The 17,323-nt window shown below is 38.6% G+C and overlaps 1 protein-coding gene across 1 annotated transcript in view; it reads right to left on the reverse strand.

The window, feature by feature from the left end:
* LOC117301768 (WD repeat-containing protein 90-like) overlaps positions 1 to 15,931 on the reverse strand; it is a 16,441-nt gene extending 510 nt beyond the window's left edge. The window contains exons 1-15 of the mRNA XM_033785788.1: positions 15,923 to 15,931; positions 15,153 to 15,468; positions 14,269 to 14,563; positions 13,626 to 13,749; positions 10,275 to 10,334; positions 8,617 to 8,775; positions 8,080 to 8,151; positions 6,491 to 6,559; positions 5,801 to 5,911; positions 5,314 to 5,459; positions 3,948 to 4,005; positions 2,093 to 2,211; positions 1,120 to 1,278; positions 524 to 645; positions 5 to 33 (exon numbers count right to left, since the gene is read on the reverse strand). Coding sequence (XP_033641679.1) covers positions 5 to 33; positions 524 to 645; positions 1,120 to 1,278; positions 2,093 to 2,211; positions 3,948 to 4,005; positions 5,314 to 5,459; positions 5,801 to 5,911; positions 6,491 to 6,559; positions 8,080 to 8,151; positions 8,617 to 8,775; positions 10,275 to 10,334; positions 13,626 to 13,749; positions 14,269 to 14,563; positions 15,153 to 15,468; positions 15,923 to 15,931 — 1,848 coding nt within the window. The remainder of the gene's footprint in view (positions 1 to 4; positions 34 to 523; positions 646 to 1,119; positions 1,279 to 2,092; positions 2,212 to 3,947; positions 4,006 to 5,313; positions 5,460 to 5,800; positions 5,912 to 6,490; positions 6,560 to 8,079; positions 8,152 to 8,616; positions 8,776 to 10,274; positions 10,335 to 13,625; positions 13,750 to 14,268; positions 14,564 to 15,152; positions 15,469 to 15,922) is intronic.
* Between the last annotated feature and the right edge of the window lie 1,392 nt (positions 15,932 to 17,323).

The raw sequence follows: 17,323 nt of genomic DNA on the forward strand, positions 1-17,323 counted from the left end.
TGACACACATTGCATTGATGGCTATACCTGAACCTGAACATTGACAATGGTAGAAATAATGATCAATCATTTCGTTAAACAATTATAGGGCGTCATGTCCGAGTGGTTAAGTGCATTGAATTCAGGTTCATCGGAGTGTGGGTTCGAATCCGGGTCGTGATACTTGAGCAAGACACTCTACTGTAATTGCTTCTCTTCACCCAGGGGTATAAATGGGTACCTGCACGGGTAGAGGTTGATATTGTGAGTGAAAACAAAACCTTTGGAGAACACACTCTCAGCTGATCAAAAACACCAATGCTTGAAATCAGTGCTTTTAACTGCTTGGCCATGACATGGCAGTTATGAAAAAGGGTAATAATTAATGGAAATAATAGAGTAGTGACTTTAGGGTTGTGGCCAATCTAAAGAACAGAAGGCTCGGTCCTTGACCGTCCCAGTTATTAACAACCATTTAAGAACTCCTTATTTCCTTAGTTTTCTTCCTGGATGAAGAGAAGCAATTTATGGTCTGCTGACGCACCTGACTGCATGGATTCCTTCTCCTTGACCTCTTTGCCTGTTGGCAAGAGCCGTCTGATGCGGACGACAGACACACGATTGTAGTCGATCTCAAAGATGTGGCCAGACCTCGTACATGCATAACTGAAATGAAGACAAAAACAAAAAAGAATAGCGATTAATCAAAACAGGGTCGGGTCAAACTCTGGCAAACAATGCCGATGTTTGCATACACACACATTTTAAAACTGGAACATCGGAAAACAGAAGGCGTGTGCATATTTTGTCAAATATCTAGGGAAGATGTTACCATATGTTTCATTTTATTATATTTCATATATTCTGGTTGTGGAGCCAAGGACTCTCAGAAAAGCGAACTACATGTACTGGCTCTACCAACTGAGCTATCAATGTTAATAATAACAAGTATAATGGACATTTGTAGTGCGCCATACAATATCTGTCAACTGTCAGGCAGACACTCCTGGAGCATAGAAAAAGAACTTGTCAGTGTTCTGGAGAGACTGCTCCCCCGCAGCAGTAGTTCAGAAATATAATGGGGTGCCTTGAACATGTTGAAAGAAATAAAGTCTGAACTATCTCATCCATGTAACTTACACAAACTTATCAGCCGGTTCTAATCCAGGTTGAGTAGCTTCAAAGCAGATATCAGTGAACTCCGCCACGTGGAAGTCCCCAATGTTGACTGGAGCTGAGCGCAGGGTGTTATTTCTAACTCTCCAGACGCGCACGTTGTCTCTACCACAAGAGACCATTCTAGAAATGACAAAAAATGACAGCAAAAAGGCTAGAAGTTAGTTAGCATTCATAAATACCTCAGACAGTTTCACTACTCCTATAGGTGGAGAGCGCGTCACGTGGGTGTGTATGAACCTTTGTTTATGACCGATAAAAAGTGTTGAAACATGGGCGTGACATGCAAGCTTGCACCTGTTCTCATAAGACAGTTTCTTCATTCCTATTGGTCGAGAGCAACGGCTGAAACAGTTGTGCCACATCACGCGATACGCGCGACGCGCACAGCGTTCCCTTATAAGGAGTTGTTTACCCGAGGGCGACGGAGGGCTTTACCATTTCATAGCTGGAGGGTTGCTGTGTTGAAAGAAATCATTGAACAATTATAATTTTTGCAATTATTTAATTTTTTTACCAAAAAGTGTTGATGTTTTTGACCGAAAAAGGTATTTTTGTTACCCCGGTATGAAGCATATTTTTTTTTTTTGCTTCGCTATTTTTTTTAAAGCAGCTCTATAAAATTTGATTCCTGCAGATGGTTAAATTGGGGTTTTAACTCGTTGTCCATTAAACAAATCTGAAAATATTTGATTTGTTGAGATGTAGAACAAAGAGTCATTCAAACAGCTTTATTCCAAATACTGCATCTCTTTGGAACTCCTTGCCTGGTGGATGTTTCCCATCCTCCTGCCTCCAGCTCTCCGGAGCATGTATTTTCATGTTTAGTCATTTTCTTTTTGTAGCCACTTAACTAGAGTGGCTTTTAGCCGTGTTTGGGGCGAACTTGCATAAAATAAAATAAAATTTAAAAAATATTGCAGTGGTTGTAACTTACTTGTTTTCATCAAATGGCGCCACCCTCATCTGGACAATGTCAACGTCTGTGTGGGCTTTAGCGAGGACTGAGATGTCTCCTCCCTTCCCAACTCTGGATGTATCCCAGGCTACCACCATCTGAGATAATAATAATAATAACAAACAGCTTCGCTTTCATACTAGCTCTGTGCAAAATCAGATTTTTGGTTACACGTGTAACTTTAAATTGTGCGACCGTTTCACACTGCAAGGTCTAACACGGATCGAAGCAGGATGCGGTCGTGGCGCGAGTGGTTGCGAACTTGCGTAGTGTGCAGATGATGCCACTCACACTCAACATGGATGAAAAATTAACCCGGAGGTGTTCACACTACTGCTTTTGATCCGTGTTGTAATCTTCGACACGGATAGAGACTTATCAACCCACCTCCCGGGCAGGGTTGGTTTAGACACGGATAAAGTGCATCGGGATAAAGAATATTCATTTTGGTTTTACCCATATACACCGAAGTGTGTAAGCATTGTATACCCAGTACTTGACCGAGTTCTGTGAACAAAACCACAGGCATATTACTCAATAGGGATCTATCTTAACACGTCTAGAGCAGTGTCATACCAACTACATGTAGACCACCGTGATTGCCCGGTAGCTAGAGGCAGTGTGAATACTATGTTTTAGCAGTGGGTACTGCAAACGATTAAACAGATGTTAAATTTGCATCGGTGATAAAGAATATTCGGTTTTGTATCTTCTGAACCACTCATCCGTTGACGATAAGATTTTCAGAATCGGAAAGAGCGCCCTCACTTTACTGGGAAATGGCTTTATCTCAAAATTTCAAAAAAATGACTTACATCGTTTAACCAAAACAGGGCCGCCCGTCCCAAATTTACCATATATCAAATAATAACCTGAACATGTATATAGTGCTATACAAAGAACAGACCACTTTTCAGGAGACGAGAGAAACAAAACCAAAACAATGAATTTAGATTGGTTGTAAAAGAGAAATGTCTTAAGAATACATTTTGAGTACGCGCAGCGATATTGCTTCTCTCAGACCGGTAGGAAGCTCATTCCACAGACGCGGGGCAGCGATGGCGAATGAATTATCCCCAGCCTTCCTTCTAGTTCTAGGAACAGAAAGCCGGGTTTGATCAGTTAATGAGCGGAGTCGGTGCTTGTTTGCATCAGGAATATTAGATTTGTGTGAATGTACAATTTGTGAAAAATGACACATCACTGAGGATTGTATGCAGTGGACACTATTGGTAATTACTCAAAATAATTATTAGCATAAAACCTTACTTGGTATTGGTAACGAGTAATGGGGAGCTGTTGATAGTGTAAAACATTGTGAGGAACGGCTCCCTCTGAAATAACGTAGTTTTCGAGAAAGACGTAAATTTCCACAAATTTGATTTAGAGACCTCAGATTTAGAATATGAGGTCTCGAAATCAAGCATCTGAAAGCACACAACTTCGTGTGACAAGGGTATTTTTTCTTTCATTATTATCTCGCAACTTCAACAATCGATTGAGCTCAAATTTCCCCAGGTTTGTTATTTTATGCATATGTTAAGATACACCAAGTGAGAAGACTGGTCTTTGACAATTACCAATAGTGTCCAGTGTCTTTAAGACTCTCCCAGTCTACATGAAGAAAATCTTCACCTGCTCTTTCACATGCAGGGTCGCAATAAAAATAGAAACTTGACCATCAAATTAAGTGGGTTTTAAGTGGTGATTGAAACTTTGCATGGTGTGTGAAAACAAGATAAGAAATAACTGTAAAGAGTAAGCTTGGGGTACAACCATTTGTAAAATCTGTTTTGGAGGAGTGTTGGATCTGAAAAAGGTGTCAATTACTTACATTTTTGCCATGGCCGTCTTTGCCGACACCACACAGTACAGATCCATTGATGGAGAAACTGCAGGAATAATACAAAAAGATGACTTAGGATATACAACCAAACATTTAGGAGTGCAATGGTGAGAATATTTTCACGAGTTGAAATATGGCATGTTAAAGACACTGGACACTATTGGTAGCTGTCAAAGACCAGTCTTCTCAATTGGTGTATTTAAACATGTATGCATAAAATAACAAACCTGTGAAAATTTGAGCTCAATTGGTGGTCGAAGTTGCGAAATAATAATGAACAAAAAAAAACCACCCAATGTCACACGAAGTTGTGTGCTTTTAGATGGTTTATTTCGAGACCTCAAATTCTAAATCTGAGGTCTCAATATCAAGTTCGTGGAAAATTATTACTTTCTCAAAAACTATGTCACATCAGAGGGAGCCGATTCTCACACCATTTTATACTATCAACCTCTCCCATTACTCGTAACCAAGTAAGGTGTTATGCTGATAGTTATGTTTAGTAATTACTAATAGTGTCCACTGCCTTTAAATTCAATGAGGTAAAGGCGAGTTGAACAGTGAAGTCGTACAGTGAAGGAGGTAACCCTGTTTCAGGCCCAAGAGTAGGTGGCAATATATACCCCGGGTTGACACTCCAAGTGTAGCCCTCACTTTGAAGTCGGCGTCTGGCATTGTGATGATTGGTTATGTCTCATTTTTTAATTATTATTTTCGAAGTGACAGCTTTAAGAATATGCTTTTGAATAATCCTGCCATAGCCACTGTCAAAACCATAATTTTTACGTGGTTTCTTATTCATGTCGCTGGAATGGAGATCTTTTTAAAATAATAGTTAATAATAAAAAAAATTATTTTTAAAGCGCCTTTTACAAATGTTTCAAAGCACAGTACAAGTGCATCAACGAATAAATAAAAAGTGTAGAACTTAGCATGAAAGAAAATGAGTGTTTTTTAACATGGCTTTGAAGGATTCAAGAGATGAAGCCTGACGGATGTCAAAATCTTATATAGCGCATTTCACAATAACTGTCTCAATGCGCTTTACATTACTGCCCTGGTCATTGGGCCAATAGCATCCCTCAAATCTATATCAGCTCCCTGGGGAGTATACAACATGGGCAACCATAGCGCTCCAAAAGCTTTGTCATATGCAATATAAACCTCTACCCTCGCAGGCACCCATTTACCCCTGGGTGAAGAGAAGCAATTATAGTAATGTATCTTGCTCAAGGACACAAGTGTCATGATCGGGATTCGCACCCACACTCTAATGACTTAACCACAAGAACTTAAATGACACCATAGTAGGGGGGCACGTAGATTGAGAGGACTGTTTACTCTGGTCACCTACCTGAGACAGAAGACAGACTGGGCGTGTGTCCTGAACATGGCCAGACACTCTCCTTTCTGATACTTCCAGACTCTGACCACAGACTGCTGGCCGGTCTGAGCTAAGGCCAGGAGTGTTGTGTTCCGGTTGAAGCTTAAACTTGAAACCTGACCAAGGAAAAAACAGATATGTTAGATGGAAATTTGCATTGGGGGATAAAGAATATTAATTTTGGTTTATACACGTACACCAATGTGTAATAGCACTTCATATTCAGAACTTTCCTGAGTTCTGTAAAAAAAAAATCACAGGCATATTACTCGAGTTGGATTCGAACCCACAACCTTTGCAGTTCTAGGTATGTAAGAAAGTTGATATCAAAATGGCAGTTTAAGTCAACAGCGAACACCAACAAATTAGTCTTGTGCGAGACTTACACTTACAGCAGCACTAACTACTACATGTATTATGTATGTTTGAAAATGAAGTGATACTATGTGGTGATTACCTTGTCCGTATGACCAATTAGGAATCGCTGGTGACCTGACTTGACCTCCATGGAGACAATGACAGCATGGCATGGGTAGACGATATGAGTACCGTTAGCTGTCCATAAAGCCTGTTGTTAGGAAAACAATGATTGTGAAAACTTGACAAACAAGAACAGTTTTAATAATAAAGACTTGTAATGAGCATACATCCACCCTGCTAGGTGTTCATGGTACTTAAAACTCAAACCAAAACAAAAGAAATAACAGTCACAACAAAATTAGTCCTTGAAAACCTATGACATAAGATAAGTTTTGAAAAGAGATTTTAATTTTATGGTTCATGGTTCAAGACAAGATCTAAGACTAAGTTAGGTTTGGTTAATACAGAAGCCCCGCAAGCCAGTTCGTTTCTTGATATTTGATCTAGATGGTACAAAAATAATAGACTTCTGTAACCCGAGACCAATCCACTTCACAAGTTTTGAGAATATGGCAAGTCCTCATTAAGTTATCGCTCACACAGCTTCTTCTTTTTTCGCCACAATAATCTTTACATTTGACCTTCATGTTTTGTAGGTGGTCCTAAACTAACGGCTACAGATACTTGTTATAATGCAATAAAATTGTGCACAAATTCGCTCAACTATAACTGTTCAATGGATGTGTAAATAAATAAAAAATAAATAACAACATTGTAAGAAACAAACCTCTCTCGTTGTACATCCTCCAAAACCAATAATTCTCCTCAGGGACAAGATCGGATCTGGCTTCAAGCTCTAAAGGAAATAAAACAAAAGAGCATCAATAGATGTTTAATTTTGGTGGGGATAAAGAATGTTCATTTTGGTTTTTACCCATTAACACAGATGTCTGTTAGCACTGTATACTCAGTGCTTACCAGAGTTCTGTGAACAAAATCACATGCATCTACTCAGGTGGGATTCGAACCCACATTTCAATAAGGTTTATTATAAACAGATGTGCAACTTTGGGTAAACTGGCCTGACACAGAACTTTTATAAGTGTTTTTTTATTTATACTAATATCATAAAATTTGTCTCAACTGGTGAAAAAAAAGAAGTTAAAACATGGGAATAAAGATGAAAAACATTATGTATAATCCTACATGGTCTTACACAGCGCTATAATCAACCAATACGGTACTCCAGGTCATGAGAAAAAAAAACAGAAACATTTCGAGGCAGGTTTTGATTTTCTTTTGATTTTAAAAGGGTTTTCACAGGGTGCTACAGCAAATTCAACAACCACTGCCAGGAACACTAGGGCAAACTCGACCTCTAGTGATAAGAGCCCCCGAATTCAAGCTCTGGTGATTCTGTTCAGCAGAGTGTGGTTTCGAATCCCGGTCGTGACACTTGTGTCCCTGAGCAAGATCCTTAACCATAATTGCTTCTCTCCACCCAGGGGTATAAATGGGTACCTGTGAGGGCAGAGATGGTTCTTGTGATTGATTTAGCCGAGTAGTGCATTTGATGCACAAGGCTGTACTCCCCACCAGGGAGCTGAGATGGTTTAAGGAATGATTTAAGACCCAGTGACCAGCCGTCGATTTAGGATTAATCTTAGGACTTAGGACGGGTTCAGTTCCGTATCCAAATATGTAGGACGCATTGAACTCATCCTGAGTTAGGACGGGTTACTCGTCCTAACTAGAGTTAGGATTGATCCTAGCGTTTCGTGAAATCCGCTGCAGGAGTAATAATTTTAAGCGCTTAAGGACCAAAACTTAATATTAATATTATTACTATAAGCCAACTGAAGGCGGGCTTCGAACGGGGATCCACAACTGGAAAGAAACAACTATACCAATCTGATTCTCAAATGTGACGCACTCTGTGAAAATGAGTCAGATGTCGCCCAATGCATTATAATGTAATAGACAGTTCAATGTGGAAAATATCATTTTTTAAGATCTATATTTGCATGGTAAACTTTCAGAACACTCATTTTTGGCCAACAAAGCTATGAATACAACACTTTTGTGATCAAACTTTAGTCTAATTTGTATCCTTTTGCTAATATTATACATGTAACGCGAAATGGTAGTTTAAAATATCAATTTACTTGTAATTCGTTTATATCAAAAAATGATATATTGGCTAATTTCATATGGGAGTAGCTCAGCAACGTTATACACCCCAGAGCTTAGACATGTACCAAATAACTGCTGCTGGTGTGTTCTTTCCAGCCATGCATATAACTCAGGTCGTTAAATTGTCAACATCTGACTCATTTCTATAGAGCAGGTCTCATATTATACTTGTATTATATTTACCTTGTACTTGGGCTCCTTACTGTCTGGCAGTGCTGCAGATGTTCTTGCCGTTCCAACCTTACTTGACATTGTCTAGAATTGCATACAAAAAGCGAGATCAGGAACAGTGTAAAAAAACATCGGGTTTTGTCATTTTTTGTATCTACTTCGGCATATCGTGGCTGAGCGGATAAGAGCACCGGATTCAAGCTCTGGTGCTTGATCAGCAGAGTGTGGGTTCGAATCCATTGTTGAGGTAGTGCTTTCTGCTCTACCGGCCAGGCTTCGAATTGATGATACCCAAGCCTACATCCGTATGGACTGTGAAAGGGGTAACCCTGTTTCAGCCCTAGGAGTAGGTGGCAACAGCTTCTGGAAAAAAATAAAACTGTAGCCCACAGCTTGAAGTAGTGTCTGGCCACTTGCATAAAAAAAAAAAAAATGCAGGCCCTGACCAGCGCATCACTGACCAGAGTCTAGCCATTTTAGCACAGTTGAAAACAGCCGTTTCGCCAAGGAAGGGTGGCCATATTATTGCACTTATCCCTCTAAACTTACCATTCCTGTACGGCTGTCATGACGATGTATTGTCACATCGTCCTCGTCCCGAGCGAAGAGGTGGACCTCGCCCAAAGCACCTTGTAAGACAGAGACATCGTGGTCCAGACCGACCTCTGGTAGCTTTTTACTCTGCATTTTGGATTGTCTCTTACCATGCTGTAGAGAATTTATGTTTTTATTTATTGTTCAACTTTGTTGAAATGTATTAATGTACCCCAGTATACTGTGGTTGTGATATTTTAGCTCTTTTATCGGTGTAATTTTTAACAATATTTTAACCTTGTAATGCCAAATCATTCAGCTTTGTGCTGCCATTTTTTTTTTTATCAAAACAAATGAATGAATGATTGAATGTGTAATACAAAACCCCCTCATTTATCAACTTCACATCTCGGTTACTGCATCCTCTGAAAACCTGCTGAATGGCTGGTTCTGAAGGGTCATGTAATTGTCTCACAAATATATAACCATGGATTGTTAAACGAAGCACCTAATCACCCATAGTCAAGTTTTTCATGTGGTTACAGCAGCCTTCAAGACCCTTCATCATAACAAGTTACAAACGAGGCTGATTTTCTTACATAAAATGTTTGCAGCTTAAAGGACATGTTTTCCTTGCTGAGCATTTTTTGTGGTCTTTCCTTTGAATGAAAGCTCAACATCGGATGAAATTATTTTCAATGGCCTGATAGCTAACAATGTAAAGAAAGATTTGTTCATTTGAATAGGGGTAACAATTTAAGAGGTTGGAAAGTTAAGAGTTTGTTTACTTCTTCATTCATTTTGTATTGATATTGATTTCACAAAGACTAGAATAAGTGTTGTTGTCTAGTTACAAAATCACAATTTCTTGATTTGTTCAATTCATAATCATATACGTTGAGCCATTGTTTGTTTGGGAGAGATTGGCTGTTGCCAGCTTGGTGTTTATATCCCTTTGTGGTAGTTTACCATGTTTCATTGATAGGACGAACATCTAAACAAACAAACTAACAAACAATAACAATATGAACTTATTAAATGAATTTTCTATGAAACACAGCCAAATACTCACGTAACTTTCGTATACATTTCAACTAGTTTCACTAGTCATCCTCAGAACGAGTCACCACCAGTCGGTTGGCGGCGCTGTTTTCTGCTACGGCCACTGGATGGTGGTTTGGCCAATTGTAGATAAAAGAACACGCTAGAGACAACAACCATGTGATGAATTGGGTGGACAGTGCAATTTTTACACAGAGAGGGCGACAAATTTAGACGGTGGATTCAGGAAATTCTTTAGATAAGGAGCCGACGATCAACTCTCGACGATCAACAGAGACAGGGGAGGGTACGAACTTTCAAACGTACGGGACCCCCTCATACCCCAAGTTCCACCCCGGGGGAGGACACACTCGGCCAAACCACCATCCAGTGGCCGTAGCAGGAAACAGCGCCACCAACCTACTGGTGGTGCCTCGTTCTGAGGATGACTAGTGAAACTAGTCAAAACGGAAATTACATGAGTATTGGCTGTGTTTCATAGAAAATTCTTTTAATATGTTGATATTTTAACAGCCTGATGAACTTCTTTCATAATAACAATATGAAGCTGTTTAAGGAAAAGTAATTTTTCCTTGAGAAACTCGTTCAGGTATGATTTAAAATTCCTTTACCTTCTTTGGGTTTGTTATTTTGCTGATATCAGTTAGCCTTGACTTGACATCACGACTGCCCTGGAAGGAATAAAATAGTACAAATGTTTTGGGCAACCATTATCATTGGTGTTCTGCACTTGAGAGACAACTCCTGTATATGAGTTTAAGAATAAATGTAAGGACTTCTGAGTGCAGCATGGTCCTGCCGCCAATTTCACAAAACTCTTCCTAATTTAGGAGTTACATGTACATGTAGTCTAGACCAGATTTAAAAAAAAAAACTTTGAGCGGCATTTTTGAGTAAAAGTTGGTAACATACCCGATTTAACTAATTTGTGGGTGCTGAATCCGAAAATGATGGATACCAAGGCTAGATTTTTAGTTCTTCACCCTGAAAAATCAAATTTAAAACAATACAAAAAACCTAGCAGACGACGGACTTCTCACGTGAAAAATAGTCAGGTTCTGCTGTGGTTCCATATTGATGTTGTCAGGATACCATACAGGGCAGGTACCCGGGTGCAGGTCAGGTATCCGTAACAAACTTTTGAGTGTACTGGGTAGATCTGCAATCAAATTGCACTTTCAGAGGGACCAACAGGTGCTTTCAATGTCATTTTGAAAGAATTTGAGTTAGTGTTTTTTTCTAATAAAGAGTTATTTATTATTTGAACATAATTTCTCTGTTGTTAAAAGCACAAACCGTTAATTTTTGTTCTTATAATGTAGGCCTATATACACTACTTAAACAGGTAGGCCTACCAGGTGTAGTCTAGACTCAACAATGATACTTCATGGCTTGAAATTATCTTACCAGTAAAAATTTGAAAAAATCCAGTTTGGTTGTTTGTTGGCAGTATAACGCATTGTTAGTCGTGTTTGTACACACGGACAAATTTCACACAAGAAGACGATAAGATTCAGAAACAAAGGACAACAAAATATGTATCCCCTCCATTGATAAAATAATCCACCCCTCTCTTTTCAGCTTGGTGTGAAGAACAAAGTATAGATTCCTACTTTATTTTTGTATGTCAGCTTTTTTTTGGTCAGAATAGTTCAAGATACTTAGAGTGCGAAAATCAAGCGATATTTTGAAGTGTTTCAGTTTGATGTCACTTAATATTATGTCCAAAAAATAACCCAATGTATATAAATTATAAACAAATGTTTTGTAGTATTTGGGCTCCCATCCCTGTCCTTACAGAGACATTTCTATAAAAGAAAATACAGAATTAATAGTACACAACACATTGCAATTCGATTGAATAATGACTTGCGAAAAAACACAAATCATCATGCAGATGGACTATCATTTAGGAAACTGATAAACAAACATATAATTTTGTAGACATGCAAATTTCCTTTGGGGAGATACAGTTACAGGACATTACAAAAATGCCTCTATGGAATCGACGCATCAAAGCATTCCATTCAAGCTGATATTTCCCAAAATCCAATAGTGTTTTTCCTAAAATTAACCTGGTTTTATGTTATATTATGATAGAAGTATACAGGAGAAGGTATCCTTGTAGTACTGATACAACACTGAAACACATACAACAGCTTGGTGCAAGGAGGCATCTTCTTTTCAGTGTATGTCATACTTGCCAGCATCTACTTAAACCCTATACTATAACATGTACAGAGTCATCTAAATCAAAAATCAAATACTATCACATTGCAAAGAAGTCCACTGGGTATTATACATTTTTTACGATTAGGCTCATTTTTAACTTACTATTTTCATTTTGGGGGGTTTAAAACTTTTTATTGAAGTTGGTTTTAAAAGTTTAAACTCCTGTTGTTTTTTCCAAATAAAATATTGCTGGAAAAGCAAAGTAAGAGTCTGGTGTACTTAGCTAAAATTAAAACAGTCTTTTGACTTAAGCTTTTTTGTTTAGCAAAACAATTTGCCTCAGTTTGTACTCCAAACTATGATTGCTAATATCGAAGATACGCACACCTTTCATGAATGATTCATTGCTGGGAACCGTCCTACCTGACATGCAAAAATAAAGTAGGAGTCTATACTTTTGGATTGACCGGTAATAATGAATAAAGAGATATTTGTTTTTTCCTTGTTCTTCACACCCAGCTGAAAAGAGAGGGGTGGATTGTTTTATCAATGGAGGGGGTACATATTTTGTTGTCCTTTGTTTCGGAATCTTGCTATCGTCTTCTTGTGTAAGATAATTTCAAGCCATGAGTGTGAACACTAAAAGCTAACCTATTCAAAAACAGGGAGCACTGAAAAGTTGATATACAATACAATTTTCTGTATCATTGTTGAGTCTAGACTACACCTGGTAGGCCTACCTGTTTAAGTAGTGTAGGCCTACATTATAAGAGAAAATAATCAACGGTTTGTGCTTTTAACAACCGAGAAATTATGTTCAAATAGTAAATAACTCTTTATTAGAAAAAACACCAACTAAAATACTTTCAAATTTACATTGGAAGCACATGTTGGTCCCTCTGAAAGTGCAATTTGGTTGTAGATCTATCCAGTACAATCAAAAGCTTATTACGGATACCTGACCTGCACCCGGGTACCTGCCCTGTGTGGTATCCTGACAACATCAATGTGGAACCACAGCAGAACCTGACTATTTTTCACGTGAGAAGTCCGTCGTCTGCTAGGTTTTCTGTATTGTTTTAAATTTGATTTTTCAGGGTGAAGGACTCAAAATTAGCCTTGGTATCCACCATTTTCGGATTCAGCACCCCCAAATTAGTTAAATCAGGTATATTAACAACCTTTACTCAAAAATGCCGCTCACTTCCTTAACTAGAGCCCTTTTTGGAAATCTGGTCTAGACTAATGTATATTAGGACATGTTAAGTTCTGTAACTACAGACCTAGGACGCATTGAACCCATTCTAAGTTTAGGAAGAGTTACTCATCGTTACTCGAGATAAGATTAATCCTAGTGTTTCGTGAAACCGGCTGCAGGGCCAACTTCTTTACACCCTAGTCTTGATGCACAACTTTTCTTGTTACGGGCGATGTTGGTGAGTTGGTCGCGCTGTGTGTGAAAGGAAAACAAACAACGTCTTGCACCAAGACTTACCGCGAGCGAATGCAATCCGAAAACTGTATCAAATGTAACACATGTTTTACAGAGTTTCTTACTTTATTATAATATAATAATATTTATTTAATAATAACGCCTTTTAACAAAAGAAAGCATTCATGAATGGGAATAAAAGAGCAGTGACTCGTTCTTAAACGGTTGTTTAAAACCTTGCAGGGTCGTCGGCTTGGACCTTTATCATACCGCAACGACCCTGCAGGTTTTAAACGACTGTTTAAGAAATCAACACTACCATTTTATTCCCTTAATAATAAGAGGAATTTAAACTTACATAGACCGTCTTGGGAGCAACTCTCTCTGGACTCATCTTGCCTAGTTCCTGACCTCCTTTGCTCTGTACAGGGCTATGTACCTGAATTGAGTCAAATGGGACCCGACTAGCTGCTGTAGGGAATCTAATGGGTGAGAGGTACAATAATTTGTTAACCCTTTCAAATACCACATTGTTTATTGAAAGCGCCCAGCCGGATACCGCATTGTTGACAAAGGTCACATTGCAGTGCAAATGCTGTGTTTACTTGTTTCAATCTTGATTTTCACAGGAAACACATGATTGTTTTGAAACACTTTGTGCATACAATCAGTAGCCTATGAAAGTATCTTTCATACGATGTCCAATTTTTATAAACTTTCAAATATTCTTTTGGCCAAGGTTTCTGACTAAAGTATTGTATACTTTTTTATTTAGGATTTTTTATTAAAGTCTTTGACTATTTGAGTGAGAAACTACCTCTTTCTCAAAAACTACAAAACTTCAGAGGGTGCAGTTTCTCTCATTGTTTAATACTATCGACAGCTCTTCATACCAAGAAAGTGTTTAGCTAACAATTATTTTGAGTAATTACCAATAGTGTCCAGTGCCTTTAATGAGAAAACGACAAGAACTAGAAACCATACTTCTGACAACCACTCACCTAATGTAGTCATACAAATCGTGCCAGTGCCCGCCCTTGGGTACAGGGAAAGCCATGTCCCTCGGCAACGGCGCCACGCCCTTGGCAATGAGCCCCGCCTCTCTGGCCTGCTGGAGGCTGATCCCCACCTCATACTGCATGTCGCTGGTGAAGAGGTTTTTAATGAAGATGTTTGCGCAAAGACGGACTGACTTGAGATGGGAGTATCTACGATTGAGGTACATGGAGAGGATGTACTGGAAGTCTAGCAGGAGGATAGTCCATCTTGAAGATTGTGGGGCGGGGCCTTGGATATCTTGAAAAAGGAAAATTTTATTTTTGTTAAATTGGGTGACAGACTTTTAAAGGTACATGTAGGATCATAGATTGGTTTTGTCAAAATAATGCTGACCTAAAGGCAAAATAAAGAAAGATACCCAATAAAAGTCACATGTCAAAGTTTCAGGCAAGGGAAAAAGTGTTTTTTATTACCTTACTGGCTGCCTGGTTTTAAAGAAAGATACAATAAAAGTCACTTAAAAGTTTCAGCTGAGTATAGTAACTCCTGCCAAGAAATATAGCTCAAAACCATCACAGTGTTTTCACATGGATGTCCAATCCATCCACGTACATGTATGACAAGTAGGTAGTAGAAATTTATCTTTAAAGTGCAGTTTTGAATGGAATAAATTGAATAGAATGAGAAAAAACAAATCATGTGTACGAAAACGAAAATATATATAGCTAAAAAAAAAATCCTAGTTAAGGTGAATTAGGGGGAAATGCGTGAATTTGAATGTGTGTTAAAATGAAACTGAATAGATTTTTGCTTTTTTGGTCGGTACAATCTATTCAATAAAAATGTCCAGTTTTATGGTACACCTGCCACTGAACTATTTGCCTACCCTGCCTTGCAGTCTTCCTGGTCACCCCTTCCACGGAGCCCTTCCCTGGATGACAGACGAACGGGAATTGCAGCCAAGTGGACGTGGACTTGAATTCCCTGAAGAGGTTCGAGAAGGAGATCCTAACGATCAGACCTTCCTCCGTAGCGACGTCCAGGTGAATTACAAAGTATTTGGATGGGATGGGTTTCATCAAGAGGTAGAGATAGCGACCGGTGAGCCCAAGGGACTGTGTTGACGTCCGAGGGAGCTGGATGTAGTTCCCGGCGGGAATGGAACCGGAGATTCGAAACACGGTGCTCTTGAGTGTCTTGTCCTGTAAAATGAGAAGAACATTTTAAAGTAATACTCCTAATAATACTGCAGCCGATTTCACGAAACGCTAGGATTAATCCTATCTTGAGTTACACACATGTAGGACAGGTTCAACGCGTCCTAACTTCTTCGGATACGGAACTGAACTCGTCCTAAGCCCTAAGATTAATCCTAAGTTAGGAAGAGTTTGGTGAAATCGATGGCAAGTTTCTTATAATAAAGCGCTTTATCACACCCGTAGGCAGGACTGGAATTACACGCAGGCCTCGATGACCATGGCCTACATTGACCCCTAATTTGGACTTTGTGCCCCTTTGAAAGCTTCCAATTGACCTTAAGATTTATCCAATTGAAGTGCCTTTTGCAAAATGAAAATTGCCTTGCCCTTTTGGAAGATGAAATTCCAGGTCTGCTAGGGGGGGGGGGTACTAAAGTGCTCTGTATAATATATTTACATCAGTCATTCAAAACCATGGTCTGCCTTTGATTTGAAACTGATCACACAGAAATTTATAAAATCTTGAGTTGGGCTGTTTCGCTAGGAAGTAGTGATTTGCACTATGCTTGAAAGGATCTGGGTACCGGTACTTTTTGCACTGGCACAAAACACACTGTCTACAGATTTACATTAAACTTACGCAGTTTAAAGATAATGATAGTAAAAAGCTTCCCTGAGACTATTACTTGCTGATGTGCTGAAGTTTTTGAGAAATGAGTAAAACAAGTCGTAGAAATAATGTTTGTCTCAGTGAGGTGAAAATTATTTTAGCATGTAAAAAACTATTTTACCAATTATGAACTAATAAATGTGTTTACATGCTAAAACTGTGATGAACATTATTTTGGTGACATTGTTTTACTCATCTAATAAAAAACTACAGCACCTCAGCAAGTTATAAGTGTACAAGCTTTCTAAGTTTAATATACAATATCTGTGGATATTGTGTTTTGTGATAAAAAAGAACCCCAATCCTTTAGAGGCAGTGGACACTATCGGTAAAAATACTCAAAATAAATATTAGAATAAAACCTTACTTGGTAACGAGTAATAGGGAGAGGTTGTTAGTATAAAATATTGTTTATTGCGTAACAATAATAGACAAATAACAACAATCACAACATTCTTCCACGTTATGTTTCTTTTACTTATTTTTTTTAGTTGGCCGAATTATAGTAATTTAGCCTTCGAGAAAGACTCTGCTCTTTTTTGCAAGGCTATATATATATAGCTTTGTAATTTTTTTCGAGTGAAAAGTTTACAAGGCTAAGTTATCAAGATAAAACAACAGGACTTTACCCCTTGTCGTTTTTTTTAATGTTTGGCTAAAATTTGATAAAACAACTGGACTTATGACCCCTTGTGATTTGTTTTCCTTCAATTTTTAGCCCAAAATTGATAAATATGTTTGAGATTTTGTCAATTTTTGCCCTCAATAAACATAGACTTACACTTTGGAAAAGAATCTGCCATGGGGGAACCCTTTGTAAATTTCTGAGGTTTTAATAATACAACCTGAAAATTCAGTGTTACTTTTCGACAAGTGTTTTCCTTTATCAAATATTGTCAAATTGTGGCCTCTATTGAGTCCTACTTCTTTGCCTTACTACGGAAGAAAAACAAAGCTTGTGCTATAGAGTCCGCACTAACTACCTTAGCTCCGATCCCTCCATGGTAGACTGGGCCCCTGTCTTTATCCGCAAGGATAAAGACAGGTCGCTGCCGCTAGATCCAGTGATTCCCATTGGATACAATTCACATGCAGTGACATAATGTCCAAATAGTCACTGCTCTCAAGTCCACAATGTAATTTGACTGCGTATCTATATGTGAAACGACAGAGGTCAGAGGTCAACTA

This window comes from Asterias rubens, chromosome 17 (assembly GCF_902459465.1).
Source record: "Asterias rubens chromosome 17, eAstRub1.3, whole genome shotgun sequence".
NCBI lineage: Eukaryota > Metazoa > Echinodermata > Asteroidea > Forcipulatida > Asteriidae > Asterias > Asterias rubens.